The 21,486-nt window shown below is 35.7% G+C and overlaps 1 protein-coding gene across 1 annotated transcript in view; it reads left to right on the plus strand.

Moving 5' to 3' along the window:
* SLC7A11 (solute carrier family 7 member 11) overlaps positions 1-18,355 on the plus strand; it is an 80,419-nt gene extending 62,064 nt beyond the window's left edge. The window contains exons 10-12 of the mRNA XM_050790236.1: positions 1,452-1,601; positions 3,189-3,366; positions 10,497-18,355. Coding sequence (XP_050646193.1) covers positions 1,452-1,601; positions 3,189-3,366; positions 10,497-10,558 — 390 coding nt within the window. The 3' untranslated portion in view covers positions 10,559-18,355. The remainder of the gene's footprint in view (positions 1-1,451; positions 1,602-3,188; positions 3,367-10,496) is intronic.
* The last annotated feature ends 3,131 nt before the right edge of the window (positions 18,356-21,486 follow it).

Consider the following 21,486-nt stretch of genomic DNA (forward strand, 5'->3'; position numbering starts at 1 on the left):
AAAAAGGAATTCCAACCAGACATTAGATAGTACTTTACTTTCTCATTCATTGCTAATGTATGTCATGGTGGAGTTTGGGAGGCAGGATATCCTCCATCTCTTCCCTTTACTCCATGTTTCTGATGCCCATTTGATGCTTTGGGGCAAAAATCACATCACCTCTCTTTCGTCTTTGCAAAAATGTGTACAGTCTAAGGAAAATGATTAGCTTGGTTCCTCTCATCGACATAGCACCTCACAGAAAAGAATGTAGAATATTAAGTCCCAACTACTTAAGGAAAGTAGAGCAAAAAGCTACAGCCCAAAAAGTACCCAGATGTACCATCTAGGCACCTTATCATGAAATGCACACAAAATTATTGAAAGAATTGATAAAATCCTAGACAGTGCCGTTATTCATTTGAGACATTTGAGAGCAAATAATGTCTTTTATCCTACAGGATAAAATAAAAGCACCATGAGGTAAATTTGAGTTGTAAAATTCTTTATGCAGAGCAAAGTGTTGTGAAATGTGAGCTACAAAAGACTGTATAAGGTGTAAAAGTCCTCAAATACCCATTGGCAATGTTATATTCATTTTTACTGGTGATTTTGTAACATTTCTCTCAACTGGAATCTGTTGTCAGGAGCACCATAGAATGCACTGAACATTTTTTTTGCATGCATTTAATTTGTTTCAGAACATTTCCTTGAAATTTCTTTTAAAAGTATGCGTACCCTCTGTGCAGAATCTGGACTTTAACGTCACTTGTGGGAACAGAATGTATTATTCCGTGAAGAGGGCTTTCATTTTAAGCCTCTGCTATCAGTCGTGCTGTCCTTGGCATGTGCAGCTGCAGAGACTTGCTAAGCTGATCGCTGTGCTTCATTCTTCTCCGTGGTCTTGAGGGTCACACACAACAAGCACACCAGGAGAGTAAATGTGGAGGAAAAAAGTTCAATGTTTTGCAATCAAGAGCCGACAGAATCACCCATGAGTGTCTGTATTTCCTGTGTGTGGATAGCCAAGAGCTCATCAGAGCATTTGCAGAGCTTTCTGTAAATCTTCCAGTTGGGTCTTTTTTACTGTTTATTATTGGTTATTTACTAATCATCTCAATCTTTGAGTCTTTCAATTTTGAGTCATTGAGTACCCTTTCTTTTACTCTTTGAAAACATATTATCTTCTCTCAAATGCAAAAGGAACTAAAAACAAAACACAACATTCATACAGAATTCCACTTGAATAAAATATAATGGCCATATCACTCTCATACCGTTACTGGTGTGTAAATGGATTATGACAGCAGATTATAGAAAAAAGATTAGTCAAATCCAGGTTTTAACTATGATGATAATTTATTGGTATAAATAATTATTTGAAAACGGTCATAATGCCTAGTGAGGTTTTTGTTGTTAATCATCTGTGCTTTCACTGAATTCACCAAGCTTGCTTCCCTTTCCCCCCTCAGCACCCTTTGACAATGATAATGCTCTTCTCTGGAGACCTCGACAGTCTTTTGAATTTCCTCAGTTTTGCCAGGTGGCTTTTTATTGGGCTGGCAGTTGCTGGGCTGATTTATCTTCGATACAAATGCCCAGATATGCATCGTCCTTTCAAGGTAACCTCAGCAATCTTGATGGGTTTACATAAATCTTTCTCCTAATACCTAGTCCTCCCTTTGTCATAACTTACTGATGGGGAGGTTGGGCTGGGGGCAGCATCTGTGGAATAAAAATGTTTAACTCTTGCAGGCAGTGCTTTCCTGTTGGATTCATTTTAAGTTGGAAAAAAATAGTTCATCCAATTTTTTATGTGACGTGCTGAACTTTGTATGTCACATTTTTGAAAAATGACAGTATGAATGAATGTTTGGTATGTTGATTTTTCATGAATGTGTTCAATGACCTGATATACTCAAAGTATGGGCTACTTCTGTCTGTCTTTATGCTGGAGTTGTGGACAGCCGTGGTGAGAAAGAGTAAGGGAGATACTTCGTTAATGCCAATTCCAAAAAGGAATTTGCCCTTACAAAATAGGCATTTTAAGTACTTAAATGTTGTGATTTGTTACACTGCTCTTTCTCTATATTATACACTCTAAAAGGAATAGAAATGTAAAGTATACAGGGAAAGAGAAGATCTATGACGTTACCACTTAATACCTATTTCCCATAAGTAAGCATTTCCGTTTTGGAGGACTGGAGAAGAAGCTTGCCATCTTCTTCAGACTTGACTCACAGATTGATTTGACCTCATCATTTATTTGTTTTTAAGAAATGGCATAGATAATGTTGTCAGTCATGTTGTCAGGATTTGTTTCTAATAATATTCATTGCCTAATGCTGGCGGCATCTTTATTAGCGGTTGAATAGGAGTTGGCTTGTTTTATTCCTGTCAGTTCTTATTGTGAATCTCAACAGAAAATCAATATGCACTGGAAGACTTTAACATGTAACAAGCAGCCGGTGGTCTTGACTCCACATTAAAGTGGGTTCTAATCATAATTATCAAAGAGCCAGTCTTTTAAAAATCAAAACCATAATCATCATGGCATTTAACTAGTAAAATAATTCCAACAGAACATCTCTAATAAAATATCCTTTTTTTGTCCTTAGATTTTGTTCTATCCAAAGAATTAAAAACAATTTAAACTAAGTTGAATTACATTTAAGACATTTAAGGGAGTACATTTAATGTGTGTTTTTTTTTTTTTTTTCTAAGACGGAGTCTGGCTCTGTCACCCAAGCTGGAGTGCAGTGGCGTGATCTCCACTCACTGCAAGCTCCACCTCCCAGGTTCATGCCATTCTCCTGCCTCAGCCTCTCAAGTAGCTGGGACTACAGGCCCCTGCCACCACGCCCGGCTAATTTTTTTTTTTTTAATTATTTTTAGTAGAGACGGGGTTTTACCGTGTTAGCCAGGATGGTCTCGATCTCCTGACCTCGTGATCCACCCGTCTCGGCCTCCCAAAGTGCTGGGATTACAGGCGTGAGCCACTGCACCCGGCCGGGAGTACATTTAATACATTATCTGTGCACCATGAAAGAGACTTTGCTACTAAGGTAAGGCACGTTGGTGCCTATCACCTGGTCGCATGACTACAGCATATCACTAAAGTATATGTCATGACTGACATGCTCATCTCAAACCCAACTTCTGTTGCTTGAACATGTTTGAAGTGACTTTTTTTGTGTTCTGTGTTCCAGGTTCCACTGTTCATCCCAGCTTTGTTTTCCTTCACATGCCTCTTCATGGTTGCCCTTTCCCTCTATTCAGACCCATTTAGTACAGGGATTGGCTTTATCATCACTCTGACTGGAGTGCCTGCATATTATCTCTTTATTATATGGGACAAGAAACCCAAGTGGTTTAGAATAATGTCAGGTAAGAATTTTAAATACTTTCAGGACATTGTGCAACACCATGTAGAAAACCCATAAAGGTGTACATACATAATATACTTAACATTTAAAAATGTAAGTGGCATAATTGATGATTTGAGAACATTATGGCGTTTTAATTGGAACTACTTTTTGGCAGGAAGGACATTTAGGGTACAGCCATTGAATCCTTTCAGGATATTAGTTTGGGCTTCCTTAATCACTTCTTAGGAGAAACAGCTTTGTTTTAGATGAAATTTTATCAGTAGTTCTCTAAACGACCTAATCTCTCTTTGAATCCCTTACTAACCTAATTATTTTCCTTCTGGGTTGAATGTAGTTTGGTGATTGTATATCATAACATGTAACTTGATGAGTGACATGAGATTTGTTGGGGAGTTAGGCAGTGGCCTGCAAATGCCTTAAACATTATGACTGTGCGGTACCTTAAAAGGAAGGGTGCCTCATGAAGGATTATAATAACAAGAACAATGAAGAGAACAATAGCAGCTTCCACATGTGCGTGCACGTGTATGACTTCATTTAATTTTTTTTTTAATTTTACTTTAAGTTATGGAATAAATGTGCAGAATGTGCAGGTTTGTTACATAGGTATACATGTGCTATGGTGGGAGTGTAAATTAGTTCAACCATTGTGGAAAACAGTGTGGCAATTCTTCAAGGATCTAGAACCAGAAATATCATTTGACCCAGTAATCCCATTACTGGGTATATACCTAAAGGATTATAAATTATTCTACTATAAAGGCACATGTGCACATATGTTTATTGCAGCACTATTTACAATAGCAAAAACTTGGAACCAACCCAAATGCCCATCAGTGATAGACTGGATAAGGAAAATGTGGCACATGTATACTGTAGAATACTATGCAGCCATAAAAAAGAATGAGTTAATATCCTTTGCAGGGACATAGATGAAGCTGGAAGCCATTATTCTCAGCAAACTAACACAGGAACAGAAAACCAAACACCACATGTTCTCACTCATAAGTGGGAGTTGAACAGTGAGAACACATGGACACAGGGAGGGGAACAAGACTTTATTTAATTCTTATAATATCCTACTGAGGTAGGAAAAATTATTATCCCCATTCAATAGGCTTTGAATTATAGCATGAGAGAATTCAGGTCCCTTGTTCCAAGTCATACAGATATAAAGTAGAGTAGCTGAAAGTCAAACTCAGGCAGTTTTATATTTTAGGAGAGTCACCCTGGGGGTTGTGAGGATGGATTAAGATAGGTTGGGGCTGAAGACAGAATATCGACTTTGGTGGTTACTGCAGCAATCCTGTTGAGAATTGAGGGGGATTCTGAAGACAGGCAGTATCAGCAGGGTCTGAGAGAAAATGAAATATACTAAAAGGAAAAACCAGCAAGACTTGGTGACCAGTTAAATTGGAGGAGGAGAAATCATAGTAGATCATTAGGTAAGAAGGGTGCTTATGAATAGCCTGTGTTGCAAGCTTGTCTCTCTGTCAGAGGCACTCCTGAGTCCTTTCCCCTACATGATCATCTCAAGCAATCCTCAACAAGGTTAGGTGATGTTATTCCCAAGTCCAGATGAGAAAACCAGGGCTCAGAAAAATGGATAATTTATTTTTGAGTGTACATATTTTAAACCATAGAACTAGGAATTGAACCCACATCTGCTGGACTTCTAAGTTCATGCTCTTTCTAGACTGGATCCCTTGTGGAAGGGAGGGGGACAGATAGGTCACAAATATAGCCAGAAGGGCAGATCTATGCTCGCTGGTGAATTTGGTGAGTTTAGAACATAGCTTTCATACCTTTTCTTTGTTTTAATTTACTTACTTTACCATAATTAATTTTTTAAATTCCAGTTAAAAGGTTAGGGAGATTTCTGGTTAAATTATTAATAAATAATGGCAGTGTTACTAGAAAACAAACAACCAAAAACCTTGATATGCATATTGAATCTCTAGTGTGCTGTGCAGACTCATTGAGAAGTCAGTCCTTTAAAGCAGTTTTGTTAATACCTTTTATTAGCATTCAATTGGAATTTTGCATCTTTAGATCTTATACTACTATTTATATCTGGATTTCGTTTCCCCAAAGAAATGTTACTATACAAATGAGGTGCTTTATGGCTGACACAGGCGCACTGATTGCCTTAACTGAGTATTTAATCTCTATTTCTTCTCAGATCACACTAGTTTTCTGTGGAATGTTTTTAAGTTCTCTTTGTTCTAAACACTAAAGATAGAGCCTATTCGGAAGGAAAAGGGATCTTACTAAATACCATTTACCATTAGGATTGCTTTATTCATTGCTAACATTTAGGGCAGATTAGCACTCATTGCTGTGAGATCTATGTCTGTCTCCCATACTAACTGAGACAGTTAAAACCCCTGAGCAGCACAGAAAATTAACAGAATTGAGGAAGAAATTGCTGGTGGTCCTAGAGTTAGACTAGAACGAGAGGGAGTATGATTAAAGAGGAAAGCCATTGTTCCATCCCACTTTAGCAGGCATTTTGTTCCTCCTGTTTGGAGTCAGCCAAATCTAACAGTCCTTTCCTCTTGCTAACAAACACGTTTGTACTTTGTATTATTTCTTTGTCAGTTCATCCCAACAAGCAGTTTTCATGCTTGATCCCTCATTGATGTCTTTTGGTGTTCATGTAATTTTAAAGTTTTTTCCTATTTTTCTGTCTCTAATGATGTTTTGAACATTTCCAAGGCCTCCAAATTTAGTGTTAGCCATTTGTGAAACTAGCAGCAATGGAGTAGTCCCATAATGGTTATTTGGTTCTCAAAAATGCCATTAAGGCTTACCGGGGAGCATGGCAATTCTGCTTTTAAACTGCGATCATTGTAACTCTTTATCTTTATAGCTGCCTTGAAAGTGAGTAGCAAAAAGCAACAGTCCTCCGTAATTTTGTTTGATTTTTCTCTGAGGCAGCATTCTTGTAGTAAAATAAAGAAAATTCATAATATTTATTGCTGCAATAGGAAGTATTTTCTTAGCCTTTGGCCAAAACAAAACACTCACACATAGACACACAAACAACAGAATCCTGAGGCCGCGCCCTGACCCTTCTCCCAACTACTCTATGATCTTTTTGTTAGAGAGAAACTCAGCGTGAACTTAGAGACCAAGAGCCTGTGCTTGGAGCAGTTTTTCAATGATTTAATATCATGTCCTTTCATTTGGTAAAATTCCATAACCTTTATATTATCATTTATTTTTACCCTGATAATGCATGAATAGATTAGCTCTGTGAAAATGATAGTCTATCAAAATACATTTTACCTAGGTTGTTTCCGTGAAAAATGAGAGGTAACCAAATAGCACTCAGAAAATGGTGAAAGGCTGTTGAGAACTGACAGCCGAGAAATGTTCAGAATCCGAGGAGCTGAGATTTTCAGAGATTTGATAAATCTCTCCAGCCACAGGATGCCAGTATTGAACCACTTTTTGTTTGATAGCATTTCTAGGGAGAAAAGAAAACATGCTCTTAAGGGAATGGTGAGATACACAGAAAGCTTTTTTCTGCCATCTGTGACAGAGTGGTTTATTCTTCTGGTGGGTTAGTTATATTATTTATTTACTTACAGAAACACAAGCTTCTCACGCGAGGAAAAAGGGGCAGATACCCCAATGACATATGCAAATACACAAAGATAGCAAGACCTAGCAAACCTGGGCCAGGGCTCACAGCAGCCGTTTTACTTGGCTGTCTCTATTTATCAGCCACACCTTGTCACGGGGTTGAGTAGGGTGACTGGAAGTGGGTCCCTCTGGCTCAGGGAGAGAGATAGAGGACAGTCTTATTTAAACAAAATCTTTAATTATAAAAAATCAGATTGGGAAACACCAGCAGAATGACTGTAATGCATCTTTGTGGACAGCGAGTTTGCAACTCGAGAGTCCTAAAAGCATATGCTGCATACAGTCAGTCAAGATAACTTCATTTATGTTAAGTCACTGAAAGCTGAATAATGCATTTAACAGACTGTTCACAAATACTGTGGTGTGATATGCAAATTAATTAAGCTTGCCTGCATTTCTTAGGGGTCCAAACTATCTTCATTGTAAGGATAAAATGAGATCGTGCTTGTGAAAATATTTGTAGCCTTAAAAAAATACTATTATTCTTATGAACACTTCCAGAAAAAAAAATAGACTTGTGCTACATCAAAAATGTAGGCAATTTTTGCTGTAGTTCCCATGCTGGTACCAGGTATGGTTGGGTAAATCAAATTTTGCAGGGCCAGTTGTTGTTTCAAATTATTTCAAGAATAACACTGAACATGAAAGGTAAAGCTAAAAATACTACAACTGTTATTTGGTCCTGTACCTTACAGTTACTGAAAACACCAAATGCAGACTCATTAACACACCTTTATTTAAAGAAAGAGTACCATGGGTTGATTATCCTTAAAGCCGACACTGTTTTTGAACATGGATGTAGACATGGCACTTGAATGCCACATGCTCTGCAGCTTTCCCAGGCATGCAGGAAGCTTCCTTAAAGACATACTTGACTCTCTTGAGCACCGCTGTCTGGTCCACTGCTGTAAGATAAATCTAGAAGGAGGAAAAGTTGGTGTCACTCCAACAGGTACTCATGGTTAAAATCAATTACTCTGTAGAAGCCTTCATTAACGATGAAAGTCATTCAAATCCTGAGATTCCAAGAGAGATCACATAAGCAAGATACATTGGATATTGTCAACGGGGCTGATTGAACACAAAGGAAGAGGAAAGATAGCAGAAAGTGTGCAAAACCGGAATAGAGATTCTATGACCCTGTGCTACTGAATAAGGGACCCAAACCAAGCTTTTAGGAAGGAGAATGACACATTAGGGAAGCAGCAGGATCTAAGTTGCTCCTCATTTGTCTGAATGGAGGCAGTGTTATGACATGCGGAAGCAAGATGTCTAAGATAGCAGACATCTGGGGATCCCTGAATATAGAGAGACACTTTTGGGAAAGGCTTTCGTGTTGGGTGTGGAGGGCAGTCATGGAGAGTAGTTCAGGAGGCTATGGGCAGGATCTCTTTAGGGAGGCAGGGCTGGAGATGATGTCTCTTTAACATCATTGCTTTTCATATGGCCATTGCAGATGCCTGAGATCTCTTGTTTTTCTGTTCGTTTGTTTTAAACTACTGTCACATATCCCTAGCCCCTTCTCTGTTTAAGCTACATTTTCTTTACAATTTATTAATATTTCCTTTTCCCAAAAATGCCTATTTTTATAGAATAATTTTGTCATTTCCCTTTTCTGAAAATATGGGCTTTAATTGCTCTTGAGTGTTCCCTTATGCTGCTCTTACATCTCAATGTAAAGAGTGGGCTGTGTAAAATACAGTTTATTTAGGAAACATTCACATAGAGTTTATAATTTACCGAGACTGTGCTGGGCCCTTTACAATTAATGTAGACTGTAAAACTAATGCGCTAAGGACAACATCTTTGACAAACACAGAAAGAAAAGGATGAAAACAATACCTTTTTTTTTTTTTTGAGATGGAGTTTCTTTCTTGTTGCCCAGGCTGGAGAGTAATGGCGCAAACTTGGCTCACCGTAACCGCTGCCTCCTGGGTTCAAGTGATTCTCCTGCCTCACCCTCCTGAGTAGCTGGGACAGGCATGCACCATCACACCCAGTTAATTTTGTATTTTTAGTAGAGACGGGGTTCCTCCATGTTACTGGGGTTGGTCTCGAACTCCCAACCTCAGGTGATTCACCCGCCTCGGCCTCCCAAAGTGCTGGGATTACAGGCATGAGCCACTGTGCCTTGCCTGAAAAAAATACCTTTTTAAATGTCATTAAATATGGCTTGAAAGGAGCTATTACAGATAACAAGCCATGAATGAGGAGAAATATTCTACGTCCAGATGAAAGACTATCTGGGTATGAAACCTTCAAGAGGTCAGGCTCTAAACGGCTTCAGGACTAGCAGGACATTGAAAAGATTCTGTAGGAATTCATTACAAAGATAAGAGGCAAACTGGCTGGGCACAGTGATTCACACCTGTAATCCCAGCACTTTGGGAGGTCGAAGCAGGTAAATCACTTGAGGTCAGGAGTTCAAGACCAGCCAGATCAACATAGTGAAACCCTGTCTCTACTAAAAATACAAAATTAGCCTGGTGTGGTGGTACATGCCTGTAATCCCAGCTACTTGGAAGGCTGAGGCAGGAGAATCACTTGAATCCAGGAGGTGGAGGTTTCAGTGAGCTGAGATCACACCATTGCACTGTAACCTGGGCAACAAGAGTGAAACTCCATCTCAAAAAAAAAAAAAAAAAAAAAAAAAAAAAGAGGCAAACAATAATTAATGTCCCCAGAAACCAAGGTCATAGAGTTCTACAACTGCTGAGATAAAATGACCTTGGAAATTATCTAGCTCAATGTTTCTGAAGGAAAAAAGGTAGGCCTCCTTCTGAATACTGGAGTCAGACTCTCTTGAGATGTCCTCAGTTCCTACATTTTTGTGTCTATCAGAATTACAGACTACTAGGCCCCATCTTCAGTTTCTAATTTAGTAGGTCTAGGATTGAGCTTGCAAAGATGCGTTTCTAATATGGTAGGTGATGCTAATTTTGTTGGTACAGGGATCACACTTTGAGAATCACTGATTTAGTCTCTCATTCTACTGATTAGGCATATTAGGCCCTAGGAGATAAGACAATATTCTCAATAATATGTTACAAGTTAGAGAATGAAAATTATATTCTGATTCTCCTTCTGATTCTTCTGAGGAACTGACTGTAATCTCATAGGTGCAAAAAGAATAAACCAATTTTAAGCTGAATATGAAGTGTATTTTTAAACATTTATTTATATGTTGGTCCTACTGTCCCAAAATATTTTCACCCTTTGGGTCCATGAATAAAAATCCTTATTAGAATGCAAAATATTAATGTATTCTTGCTGAGAAGCCATCATGGGAAGTTACAGAAGTGACAAATAAATTAATTGAGCATGGTAGGATTCTAATGAAGTAAAAAATTCTTGAAAGTGCTCTATGAAGTAGACAGTTGTGTGTTTTTGGTATTCAACCCAAAATAATTCCTATTTTGTTGTTTTTATGCATTTCTGATTTCCATGCATTTTTAATTTATTTTTCTTTCTTTGTAGAGAGAATAACCAGAACATTACAAATAATACTGGAAGTTGTACCAGAAGAAGATAAGTTATGAACTAATGGACTTGAGATCTTGGCAATCTGCCCAAGGGGAGACACATAATAGGGATTTTTACTTCATTTTCTGAAAATCCAGAGAATTACAACTTCAGTGATAAACAAAAGGAGTCAGTTATTTCTATTCATATATTTTAGCATATTCAAACTAATTCCTAAGAAATTTAGTTATAACTCTATGTAGTTATAGAAAGAGAATATGCAGTTGTTCTATGAGTCACAATTCTTGAGTCTCTGATAACTACCTATTGGGGTTAGGAGAAAAGACTAGACAATTACTATGTGGTCATTCTTTACAACATATATTAGCATGGCAAAGAACCTTCAAATTGAAGACCGAGATTTTTCTGTATATATGGGTTCTGTAAACATGGTTTTACACACTACAGATGACTATACTGTGAAAAGTGTTTTCAATTCTGAAAAAAAGCATACATCATGATTATGACCAAGAGGAGAGAAAGAAATTTATTTTACATTGACATTGCATTGCTTCCCCTTAGATACCAATTTAGATAACACTCATGCTTTAATGGATTATACCCAGAGCATTTTGAACAAAGGTCAGAGGGGATTATTGAATACATTAAAGAAGAGTTTCTAGGGGCTACTGTTTATGAGACACATCCAGGAATTATGTTTGAGTAAAAAATCCTTGAGAATTTATTATGTCAGATGTTTTGTCATTCATTATCAGGAAGTTTTAGTTATCTGTCATTTTTTTCACATCAGTTTGATCAGGAAAGTGTATAACACATCTTAGAGCAAGAGTAAGTTTGGTATTAAATCCTCTTAAGAACAACCACCTATTTCACTAATAACTTACCCCTGATGAGTATATCTAAACATATGCATTTTTAAACCTTCAAATTACATTGTCAATATGAGAGAAATCACCAACAAAGAAAATGTTCAAAATAATAGTCCCACATCTGTAATGATATCTACATGCAATGTTAGTAATTCTGAACAGTTTTTTAAATTTATGGCTATTTTTACATCATGATGAATTTTGACAGTTTGTGCATTTTCTTTATACATTTTATATTCTGTTAAAATATCTCTTCAGGCGAAACTGTCCAGATTAATTAGGAAAAGACATATATTAACATAAAAATTGAGAAAGATATGTCACCGCTAAATAAGATGTACAACTGATGTTTCTAGAAAATTTCCACTTCTATATCTAGTCTTTGTCAGTAATTTCCACACCTTAATTATCATTCAACTTGCAGAAGAGGTAACTGATAAGAAGAAAATTGAAAGAATCAGAATCTGTGGATGAGTGTTTGTGTTCAGAAGATGTTGTTATGCCAGTATTAGAAAATATTGTGGGCCAGGCATGGTGGCTTACACCTGTAATCCCAGCACTTTGGGAGGCCGAGGCAGGCGGATCACCTGAGGTCAGAAGTTCTAGACCAGCCTGACCAACATGGAGAAACCTTGTCTCTACTAAAAATGCAAAATTAGCTGGGCATGGTGGCGCATGCTGGTAATCTCAGCTATTCAGGAGGCTGAGGCAGGAGAATTGTTTGAACCCAGGAGGCAGAGGTTGCAGGGAGCCGAGATTGTACCACTGCACTCCAGCCTGGGTGAGAGACTCCATCTCCAAAAAGTATATATGTGTGTGTGTGTGTGTGTGTGTGTGTGTGTATGGTGGAACTTACAAATGAGAGCAATATAATGATGAAATTTTGAACTGTTATTTATAAACATGTAAGGTAGAATGGTTAGTCATGGCCAGAGTATGTTTCATCCCTTAATTTTTGTCCATTTGAAAATAAGGATTTTTGAAAGAATTATACCAATTAAAATTATTAAAGGCAAACATAGAGTTCATAGAAAATTGTCCAAAGTATAAATGTTGACCTATAATTTGGAGCATTTCCAATTCAGTAATTTCAATTTTGCTCTTGAAAATATTTAATATATATCGAAGACTGACATTTCTTTAGCCGAACCTAACGTTTGGGTCTCTAAGTGAATTTATAATAACTCCTTCCTTCCTTAGCATAGGGTTTTCAAAATTTGATCTATAATTCCTATTTCTAGTAAATATTGTTCATTTGTCCACATCTCTCCCTATCATGTGTTGCCGGAGGTAAGAATTTCTTTTATATTCCTATTTTTTTTCCCCATAGACTAGGCTCATAGAATTTAAACAAGCAAACTTTTCCTGAGCTTTTTCTTGCCAAATGAAAGAAGACTGGTAAATTCTCATAGAGAGGTTTGTGCAGTTCTTGGCTATTCCTGGGGTTAATGTGCTTATATTCACAGCGGCAAATTGGTCTCAGAATTTAATTTATTTATTTTTGATTTGAATTTCTCTTTAAAAGTATTGATTTAAAAGGTAACTAGAATTATTCTTTCTCATTTTCAAAAGTGATTTTTACATTATGAAATTTCCCTGCCATTGTAATGCCATTTCAAGCAGAAAAAAAGTCAGCCAGTAATTAAGAAAAAAAGTGATGGAAATTAAGTAGTATTTTGGCTTATTTTTAGGACTCATCATGAGAAGACACAGAGTTCCTTTAATCAGGAAATTAATATTCATAATTTTCATTCAAAATGGTAGTATGTAAAGCAGATTCTCATTCAAAAACTCTCTTGCATACTTATTTATATATATGTATGTTTTTATATAAGTAAATTTTTTCTCATATTTTTATACAATATGCACACACACACATGCACATACTACTACATGCGCTGTACTTGTACTTTGTACCATGCATATTCAAATGTTTATATACATAAGTTTATTATAACATAAAAAGTAAAAGTAATGAATACTGTTTAAAATAACTAATATAGTATTTTTAAATTTTTGTGGGGATGGATTCTCAAATACTTAATTGTGATTTTAAGAGATCCAGTAAAGACTTCTAAAGCTAAAACACAATTTGATTTTAAAAAGAATGATTCTCCTTACACAATTATAAATATTTGCAGTAAATATTTTCCTCATAGTACTATTTTGACCCCATTTAAAAAGTATTAGATTATATGAAATGAAATTATATCAAATGAAAACTGAACCATTATAGATGGTTAGCTGAAAGTAGACCCTATTCTTGTCCTTCTTTAGAAGAGTAAAGATTTGTCCTAGGGAAGATGGCTGACTTCAGTTCAAAATATGCATATGCATTTAGACTGTAGCTCCTCAGCCCTGTGGACACAAAATTTGGACAGTTTAATAAGTCACATTATCAATGCATGGTGGTTTCTCCAACACTAAGATATTCACGTTGAAGCAGATTTCCTGTTCATCTTATGTGTCTGGTAAAAATTTTTTCCCCAGTTACAATCTGACTTATCGATAGAGGGTTAACAAGAGTATAATTACATAACAGAATTCCTCATCAACTGTGATCAGTCTACAGGAAAATCATTACTTTATCTCGATCTGCAGCTGAATATACTGCTAAGAAAGGGAGCAACTCTGACCTTTGTTAAAGTTGACCTTTTGTAATTGAGGTATAAGTTATGAAAAGATAAAAAACTGAAGGCCAGAGAATCAGGAAATGAAAGATAGTATGTGACTGAAGGTAACAATATTTTAATGTTATGCAATATAGTCAGAGAAATATTAAAAATTAGTTGTTTGCTGTGCATAGGTGGATCTCCCAAGAAGTTAATGAAACCTAAGCTTCAGTGCCTCTCACTTAGACATGTTCCGTTCGAGGTCCTGAACCTAACTTTGCATTAGGAATTCTGTATTAATTTTGTTGAAGAAGACCAGCAAAGTTGTGTATACTTCTACCCCCACAAAATCTACATTGTCTGTGTGAGTAAAGTAAAATAATTCCTATTTTTTTTTCTATTAGAAATAAGTATGGAGAATATATTTTTTAAAATGTAAGTTATGAGTTAATTGAATGTCCATATATAACAAGTGACTTTCTCATAATATATATGATGTGATATATAGGGAGATAGTCTCACTTTCATCATATTTTATATGTTGATTCTGAACTATAGAAAAATAATAAATGGGATTTCAATTATAGCTCTTTTCCTTAGTTTGGAAAGAAATACAGAGAGATGTGGGATTTGAATGCCCATGAAAGACATTTAATTTTACTTGAATATATTCTTGCTTCACTTTACCCTCCATAACATGTTGTACATTAGTGCTGATCAAGTTTACAGAGTTATATTTTGCTTTCCTAACCATTCAAAGTCAGGAATTAAAATATGGCATTGTATAACTGGGAAGAAGTTCATAGTGTATATAAATTAGAGTAGATAATGGGTCACCTTGATAGTTTCTGTTTACATTACTTGTATATAGGCAAAATAATGATTACCTATACATGTATTTAAGCTTAATTTTCCCATAAACAGTATTTTTAATCTATGTTAAAATAGATAATACCTAAAAGTGTGATCTTTAGGTAGTCCTTAGTTTATTAGTACTGTACTTTAAAAACATTTTTAAATAAGCCTGGCACAGTGTCTCATGCCTGTAATCCCAGCACTTTGGGAGGCCAAGGTGGGTTAATCACCTGAGGTCAGGAGTTCGAGATCAGCCTGGCCAACATGGTGAAACCCTATCTCTACTAAAAATAATACAAAAATTAGCCAGGCATGGTGGCAGGCGCCTGTAATCCCAGCTACTCGGGAGGCTGAGGTAGGAGAATCACTTGAGCCCAGGGGGCGGAGGTTGCAGTGAGTTGAGATTGCATCATTGCACTCCTGCCTGGGGGACAAGAGTGAGACTTCATCTCAAAAAAAAAAAAAAAAAAAAAAAAAAAAATTTAAATAATAGCTAAAAGTATGATTTCTAGGTAGTCCTTAGTTTATTAGTACTGTACTTAAAAATGATTTTTAATAGTCAATTTTGGGATGTAATTATTTCTTTCCTTGTATTTTCAAATTAGTTGGTGTCTAAAAATAAATGTTTTGTCTAATTTTAGATCAGGTATACATTCACAAAAGCATAAATCATGGTCTCACAGGAAATTCACCAATTTTCCATATGTTATGAGATAATTGTTCTTTCTACAACCTCATAACAATGAATTTATATAATTACCTAGATTTTCTTAGGGTGAATCTACCAATTAGTTTTATTTTCTTGGTAGTTATTTTTCTCCCTCCTCTCTGTTACTATTGGCCTTAAAACACACAGAGGATGGTTACAGTCTCCTAATAGCTATCTGTTACATGTGTGTGTTTCAGTGTACTTGAATCAAGCGTACATTTATAGTACCAATAACCACCTTTACAGCTTTACAGCTAACAATTCTGTCACAAAACTGTAGAGCATTAGGTATCTGAGAGCCATACAGAGGGCCACACTTGTTCCAAAGTGAACATACTTTTTTTTCCTCAACATATACACTACTGATTTTTTTTTAAAAGTATGACTTTCAAGTGAATTAGTGTATTGGTTAGGAGAACTGCTTGCTAAGTCCTTATTACCTCTTGTTGAAGCCTTAAAAAGCCATGCTGAAAGCCAGAGGGGAAAAAAAGAGTAATGCACAGGTATCTCTTTTGCAATGGTGACTGTATTTTGAGTACCTTGTGTGACAGGGTATTTCATACAGCATCTTGTGGGAAAACCTATTAGGCCTTTGCATGTTAAAGCTGTATAATTTGTTGGGTTGTGAGTGGTCTGACTGAAGTGTGTATTATAAAATTTAGACATCAAATGTTCCTTCTAATGAACTTTGTTAGATGCATAGTTAGAAGCACAGTCATATCACACTGGGAGGCAATGCAATGCGGTTCCCTGGTCCTAGGTTTGAACTGTCTTATTTCAAAGGATTTCTGAATTAATTTTTCCCTAGAATTTCTCCTTCATTCCAAAGTAGAAACATACTTTGAAGAAGGAAACAGATTGTTCCCATGAATGTATGCTTACACTTGAAACGATCTATGTTAAATGACTGTGCATGTGAATTATTTCAAGTACTACCCCAAAGAACTTTCTTATTGCTCTGAAAAGAAGAAAAGCAATGTAAATCACTATGATTATTGCACAAACCACCAGAATTCTCCAACAATTTTAAGTAATCTGATCCTCTTCTTGGAGAAAATTGTTACCTAATAGTTTTTCCTCATGAATGTTATTACTACTGGTATAAACCAAATTTCTATAAATTTCCTACTTAAGTCTTGAGAACTGGGTTCTTCCTTTGATGTTATTCATGTTCAGAAAGGAAATAACACTTTACTCTTTTAGGACAGTTCCTAGAATCTATAGTAGTATCAGGATATATTTTGCTTTAAAATATATTCTGGTTATTTTGAATACAGACATTGGCTCCAAATTTTCATCTTTGCACAATAGTAATGAGTTTTCACTAGAACTTCTCAACATTTGGGAACTTTGCAAATATAAGCATCATATGTGTTAAGACTGTATCATTTAATGCTATGAGATACATTGTTTTCTCCCTATGCCAAACAGGTGAACAAACGTAGTTGTTTTTTACTGATACTAAATGTTGGCTACCTGTGATTTTATAGTATGCACATGTCCGAAAAAGGCAAGACAAATGGCCTCTTGTACTGAATACTTGGGCAAACTTATTGGGTCTTAATTTTCTGACAGGATTTGACTCAATATTTGTAGAGCTTGCGTAGAATGGATTACATGGTAGTGATGCACTGGTAGAAATGGTTTTTAGTTATTGACTGAGAATTCATCTCAGGATGAATCTTTTATGTCTTTTTATTGTAAGCATATCTGGATTTACTTTATGAAGATGGTTTTAGAAAGCTTTGTCTAAAAGTTTGACTTAGGAATGGTAACTTCATTTTCAGTTGCCAAGGGGTAGAATAATAATATGTGTGTTGTTATGTTTATATTAACATATTATTAGGTACTATCTATGAATGTATTTCAATATCTTTCATATTCTGTGACAAGCATTTATAATTAGCAACAGTGGAGTCCATTTAGCCCAGTGGGAAAGTCTTGGAACTCAGGTTACCCTTGAGGGTTATGCTGGCAGCCATCTCTTTGATCTGTGCTTAAACTGTAATTTATAGACAAGCTAAATCCCTAACTTGGATCTGGAATGCATTAGCTATGACCTTGTACCATTCCCAGAATTTCAGGGGCATCGTGGGTTTGGTCTAATGATTGAAAACAGAAGAACAGAGAGATCCAGCTGAGAAAGAGTGATGCTCAATATCCTGACTGGTCCTCAACTCAGGCAGAGTTTCTTCACTCTGGCATTGCGATCATGAAACTTAGTAAAGGGGATTGTGTGTATTTTATACAAAGTTAATACAATGTCCTACATTGATTGATAAATTCTTAAAGAGCGAAACTGCACTTTATTTCTGCATCTACATTCCAATCATATTAGTAGAACTAAGATATTTATCTATGAAGATATAAACAGTGCAGAGAGACTTTCATCTGTGGATTGCGTTGTTTCTCACGGTTCCTTGGCACTGATGCCTGCGCAAGCATGTGATATGTGAATAAAATGGATTCTTCTATAGCTAAATGATTCCCCTCTGGGGAGAGTTCTGGTACCGCAATTACAATGCCAGATGGTGTTTATGGGCTATTTGTGTAAGTGGTAAGATACTATGAAATAAGTGTGTTTTCATCTTACAGAAACTCTTGATGCATGTACTTTTGTATGGAATAAATTTTGGTGCAATATGATGTCATTCAACTTTGCATTGAATTGAATTTTGGTTGTATTTATATGTATTATACCTGTCATGCTTCTAGTTGCTTCAATCTTTTTATAACCATTTTTGTACATATTTTTACTTGAAAATATTTTAAATGGAAATTTAAATAAACATTTGTTAGTTTACATAATAAATATCATGTTTTGCTTTCTTTTTAAGTAGTGTATATTCATTTAAATTGAAGGCCTTAGTTTTAGTGACCGAATTTATCTATCACTGATTCCATGAATTTGTTGGAGCATCCTACTTCACACCAGTTTCCTGTACTAAAAACTGAAAGTGTTGGCAGACCCAGTCTCCCGGAAACACTCTTCTTTCTCATGGTCTACATCCGTCTGTCCTCTGGTCTGAAATATCTAGCTCCTGTTCTATTTCCACCTGTACAAGTTCAAAATCTTTTCATTTCATGCCTTTAACAAGAATTTTGTCTTTTGTCTCTTTACACTCTCACATGTTTCCCCAGAATGTTCTTCCTGAAACTCAAATGAGGTCAAAATTTTCAATGGTTTCACATTTATCTATTTATTTTTTGTGGATGGATAAAATTCAAACTCCTCCATATAACACATAGGGCTTTCCATCACCTGTCCCCCTTTCTTTTTCCAGCTTTCCACATTCTCGGCAGCCATACTAAATGTGTTCACAGTAGTTCAACAGCAACAAAATATGATGCCATTATTTCTCTTTACACAGTGAAGACTCTTATAGGAATTATATTTTCCTCCCCAACTCCCATTTCCTTATTCCACACACAGACAACTTCTACCCAACATTTAAAATTAAGTTCAAAAGTAATCTATTCCAGAAGCCTTCCCCAAGTTGCTTTAAGACCTGACACCTGAACTCATTCATCATCTGGAGGCCATCTGTTTTGTAGAACTCATTGTATACTGCTGTAATTGATTTGCTGGACTCACTTTTCTGCCTGAATTTGCTGATTTTTGTCTTTTGCCAACTGAAACGTAGTAGGTGCTCAATGTTTATTAAATGTATAAATTCAGTAAGTGCATGCATGAATAAATGACATTCATTAGGTTGCAGGATAAGCTTTTTTATGATTAGCATAGAAACAGGTTTTGTTACTCCTAAATTTAAGCAATCCATTGGATTCTATGGAAATAGATTTTCTATAAAACCTACCAGCAGAACAAAAGCAAGCTGACTGGGAAATTTGAGTCAGTCTCTCTTTTTCTCTACCACCCCAGGTAGGCAGGTCCTGATGAGGGAAATACTCAGACAAATAGCCTATTATGAATCATTTAGGTCCCTACATTCTTGATACAGTATCTTTTTCATATATCTTGAAAAAAAAATGGTCTGATATGTAGAACAGAAAAAACCCTAAATTTTTGATGACCAAATTTTACTTGGAAACAGACATGGGAGATTAAATAGCACTTTCCCTGGGTAAAATGTTTTGGGAGAACAATGAAAAAAGAAACCAACAATTCTGGCACCTATTAAATGTTTACAGTTTTGAAAATAAATGCAAGCCATGAGATATGTAGATATATTTATTTAAAAATCAATAAATATGGCATGTATTGAATGAAAATATATAATGTCTAGTAATTTGTTTTTAAATTGTCATTAGGCTTTTAAACATGCTGGTTCAGGTTCAGATAGACTTTTGTAATTGGAATACATCTAAACATTTTTTCTTAAACTTTTAGGCAATGTCTAATTTATAAGGATTTGAGATGATTATGCATGCCGGGACAAGCAGGCTTTGGGTGGGTAAGTGTACTGTTGCTTTTGTCTCCACATGCCCTAACAATTAATTACATTTGCAGACTCCCTAGAGATCTGACTTTGAAAGTCAGGCCTGTTTTTTTTTTTTTTTTTTTTTTTTTTTCAGTGTTCTTAGGCTTAAGAACACCTGGTCATCAGTGGGCAGTGTCTAAAACTGTGATCTAAAAAACATGTGATGTTTGAAAGAATTCAGAAATAAAAATATAATTAGGATTCAATTCCTTACGAATTTTAGCTTCTAACATTTATTCATCTCTGAAAGGCATAAAACAGGATTTTGGAGGTGTTAATGCAGGCTAAACACTACAAACATTGAAATAACTCTCCAGCTATGATAAAATAACTTAGTAAGTGTAAATGAAGATAACCCTAAGAGAAGTATGGGAAAGTTATTTTCCACTAGTTTTCATTTTTATTGAAAATAAGATAAACTAATTTTACTTTATGTAATTAACATTGTAACTATAGAACATGTCATTATGGTCATATATTTTGTTTCCTAAAATCTAAGGACACCATAAAAATTTATTTCATGTTCTGAATGTTCTCTTTTTAATTCTCACATTGCCATGTTCCTTTCATAATTTGTTACTCAATGATCTACAGTCAAAGTTTAGTTCTTCGTTCATTAATTCAGCAAAAATTCACTCAGCACTTCCCGTATGCCAAACGAATATTGTAAGTGCAATGACTAACAGTTTAAGTAGTGCCTCTGCCTCATGAACCTACCATCTAGTTGCGGGGAGAGGTGCTTTTTCTTAATCAGTCAAATGTGTAGTCACAAATGAGGATTAGTCTCAGGTGCTGTAAGACGGTACAGCCAGGTGGATATGATCTGGCCTGAGAAGTTGTCAAAGACTTTCCTGAAGATGTAGTATGAGTTGCTATCGAAGGATGAGTGCATTAACCAGATAATAGGAGGCAGGGTGAGGAGTGTTACAGGCAAAGTGAATGATGTGACAATAGCCCTAAGCCAGAATAATCCAGGCTTGTTTAAGGAAATAAATGAAAGACCAGCACAACTAGAGTATAGGGGCAAAGTACAGAGTTCACTCTAGGAGGAGAAGCATAGAGTACTTATTAGGCAATAGTCTAGATTTCAGTATTTACCAATATAATGGAGATAGCATAGGCAAATGAAATATACATTTAATATAAACTGAACTTTATCAAAATTTCAAATATTTCCTTCTCACATGTACATAGAATTTTTTTAAATAGTAAAAAAAAAAAAAAAGATTTAAGTTTTATTTATTTTTAAAAACTCTTATATTTTACCTTTGTAAACTGCAACAGGCTTAAGACATATATTTGGGAAGAGAAAATAATTGAAGGAATTATATAATTAAGAAATGTGGGAAATCTTATTTCTAGGAATTTTACCATCATTTCTCCTTAGCGTGTTTCCCTCCTCTCTTCCAAGTTAGATTATATCTGATCTACATTGTTAAACACTCACTGATTATTACCTCTAATATTTGTGATTTTTAAAAAATAAATACTCTTCTA

The sequence above is a fragment of the Macaca thibetana genome, chromosome 5 (genome assembly GCF_024542745.1).
Source record: "Macaca thibetana thibetana isolate TM-01 chromosome 5, ASM2454274v1, whole genome shotgun sequence".
In the NCBI taxonomy this organism is placed as follows: Eukaryota; Metazoa; Chordata; class Mammalia; order Primates; family Cercopithecidae; genus Macaca; species Macaca thibetana.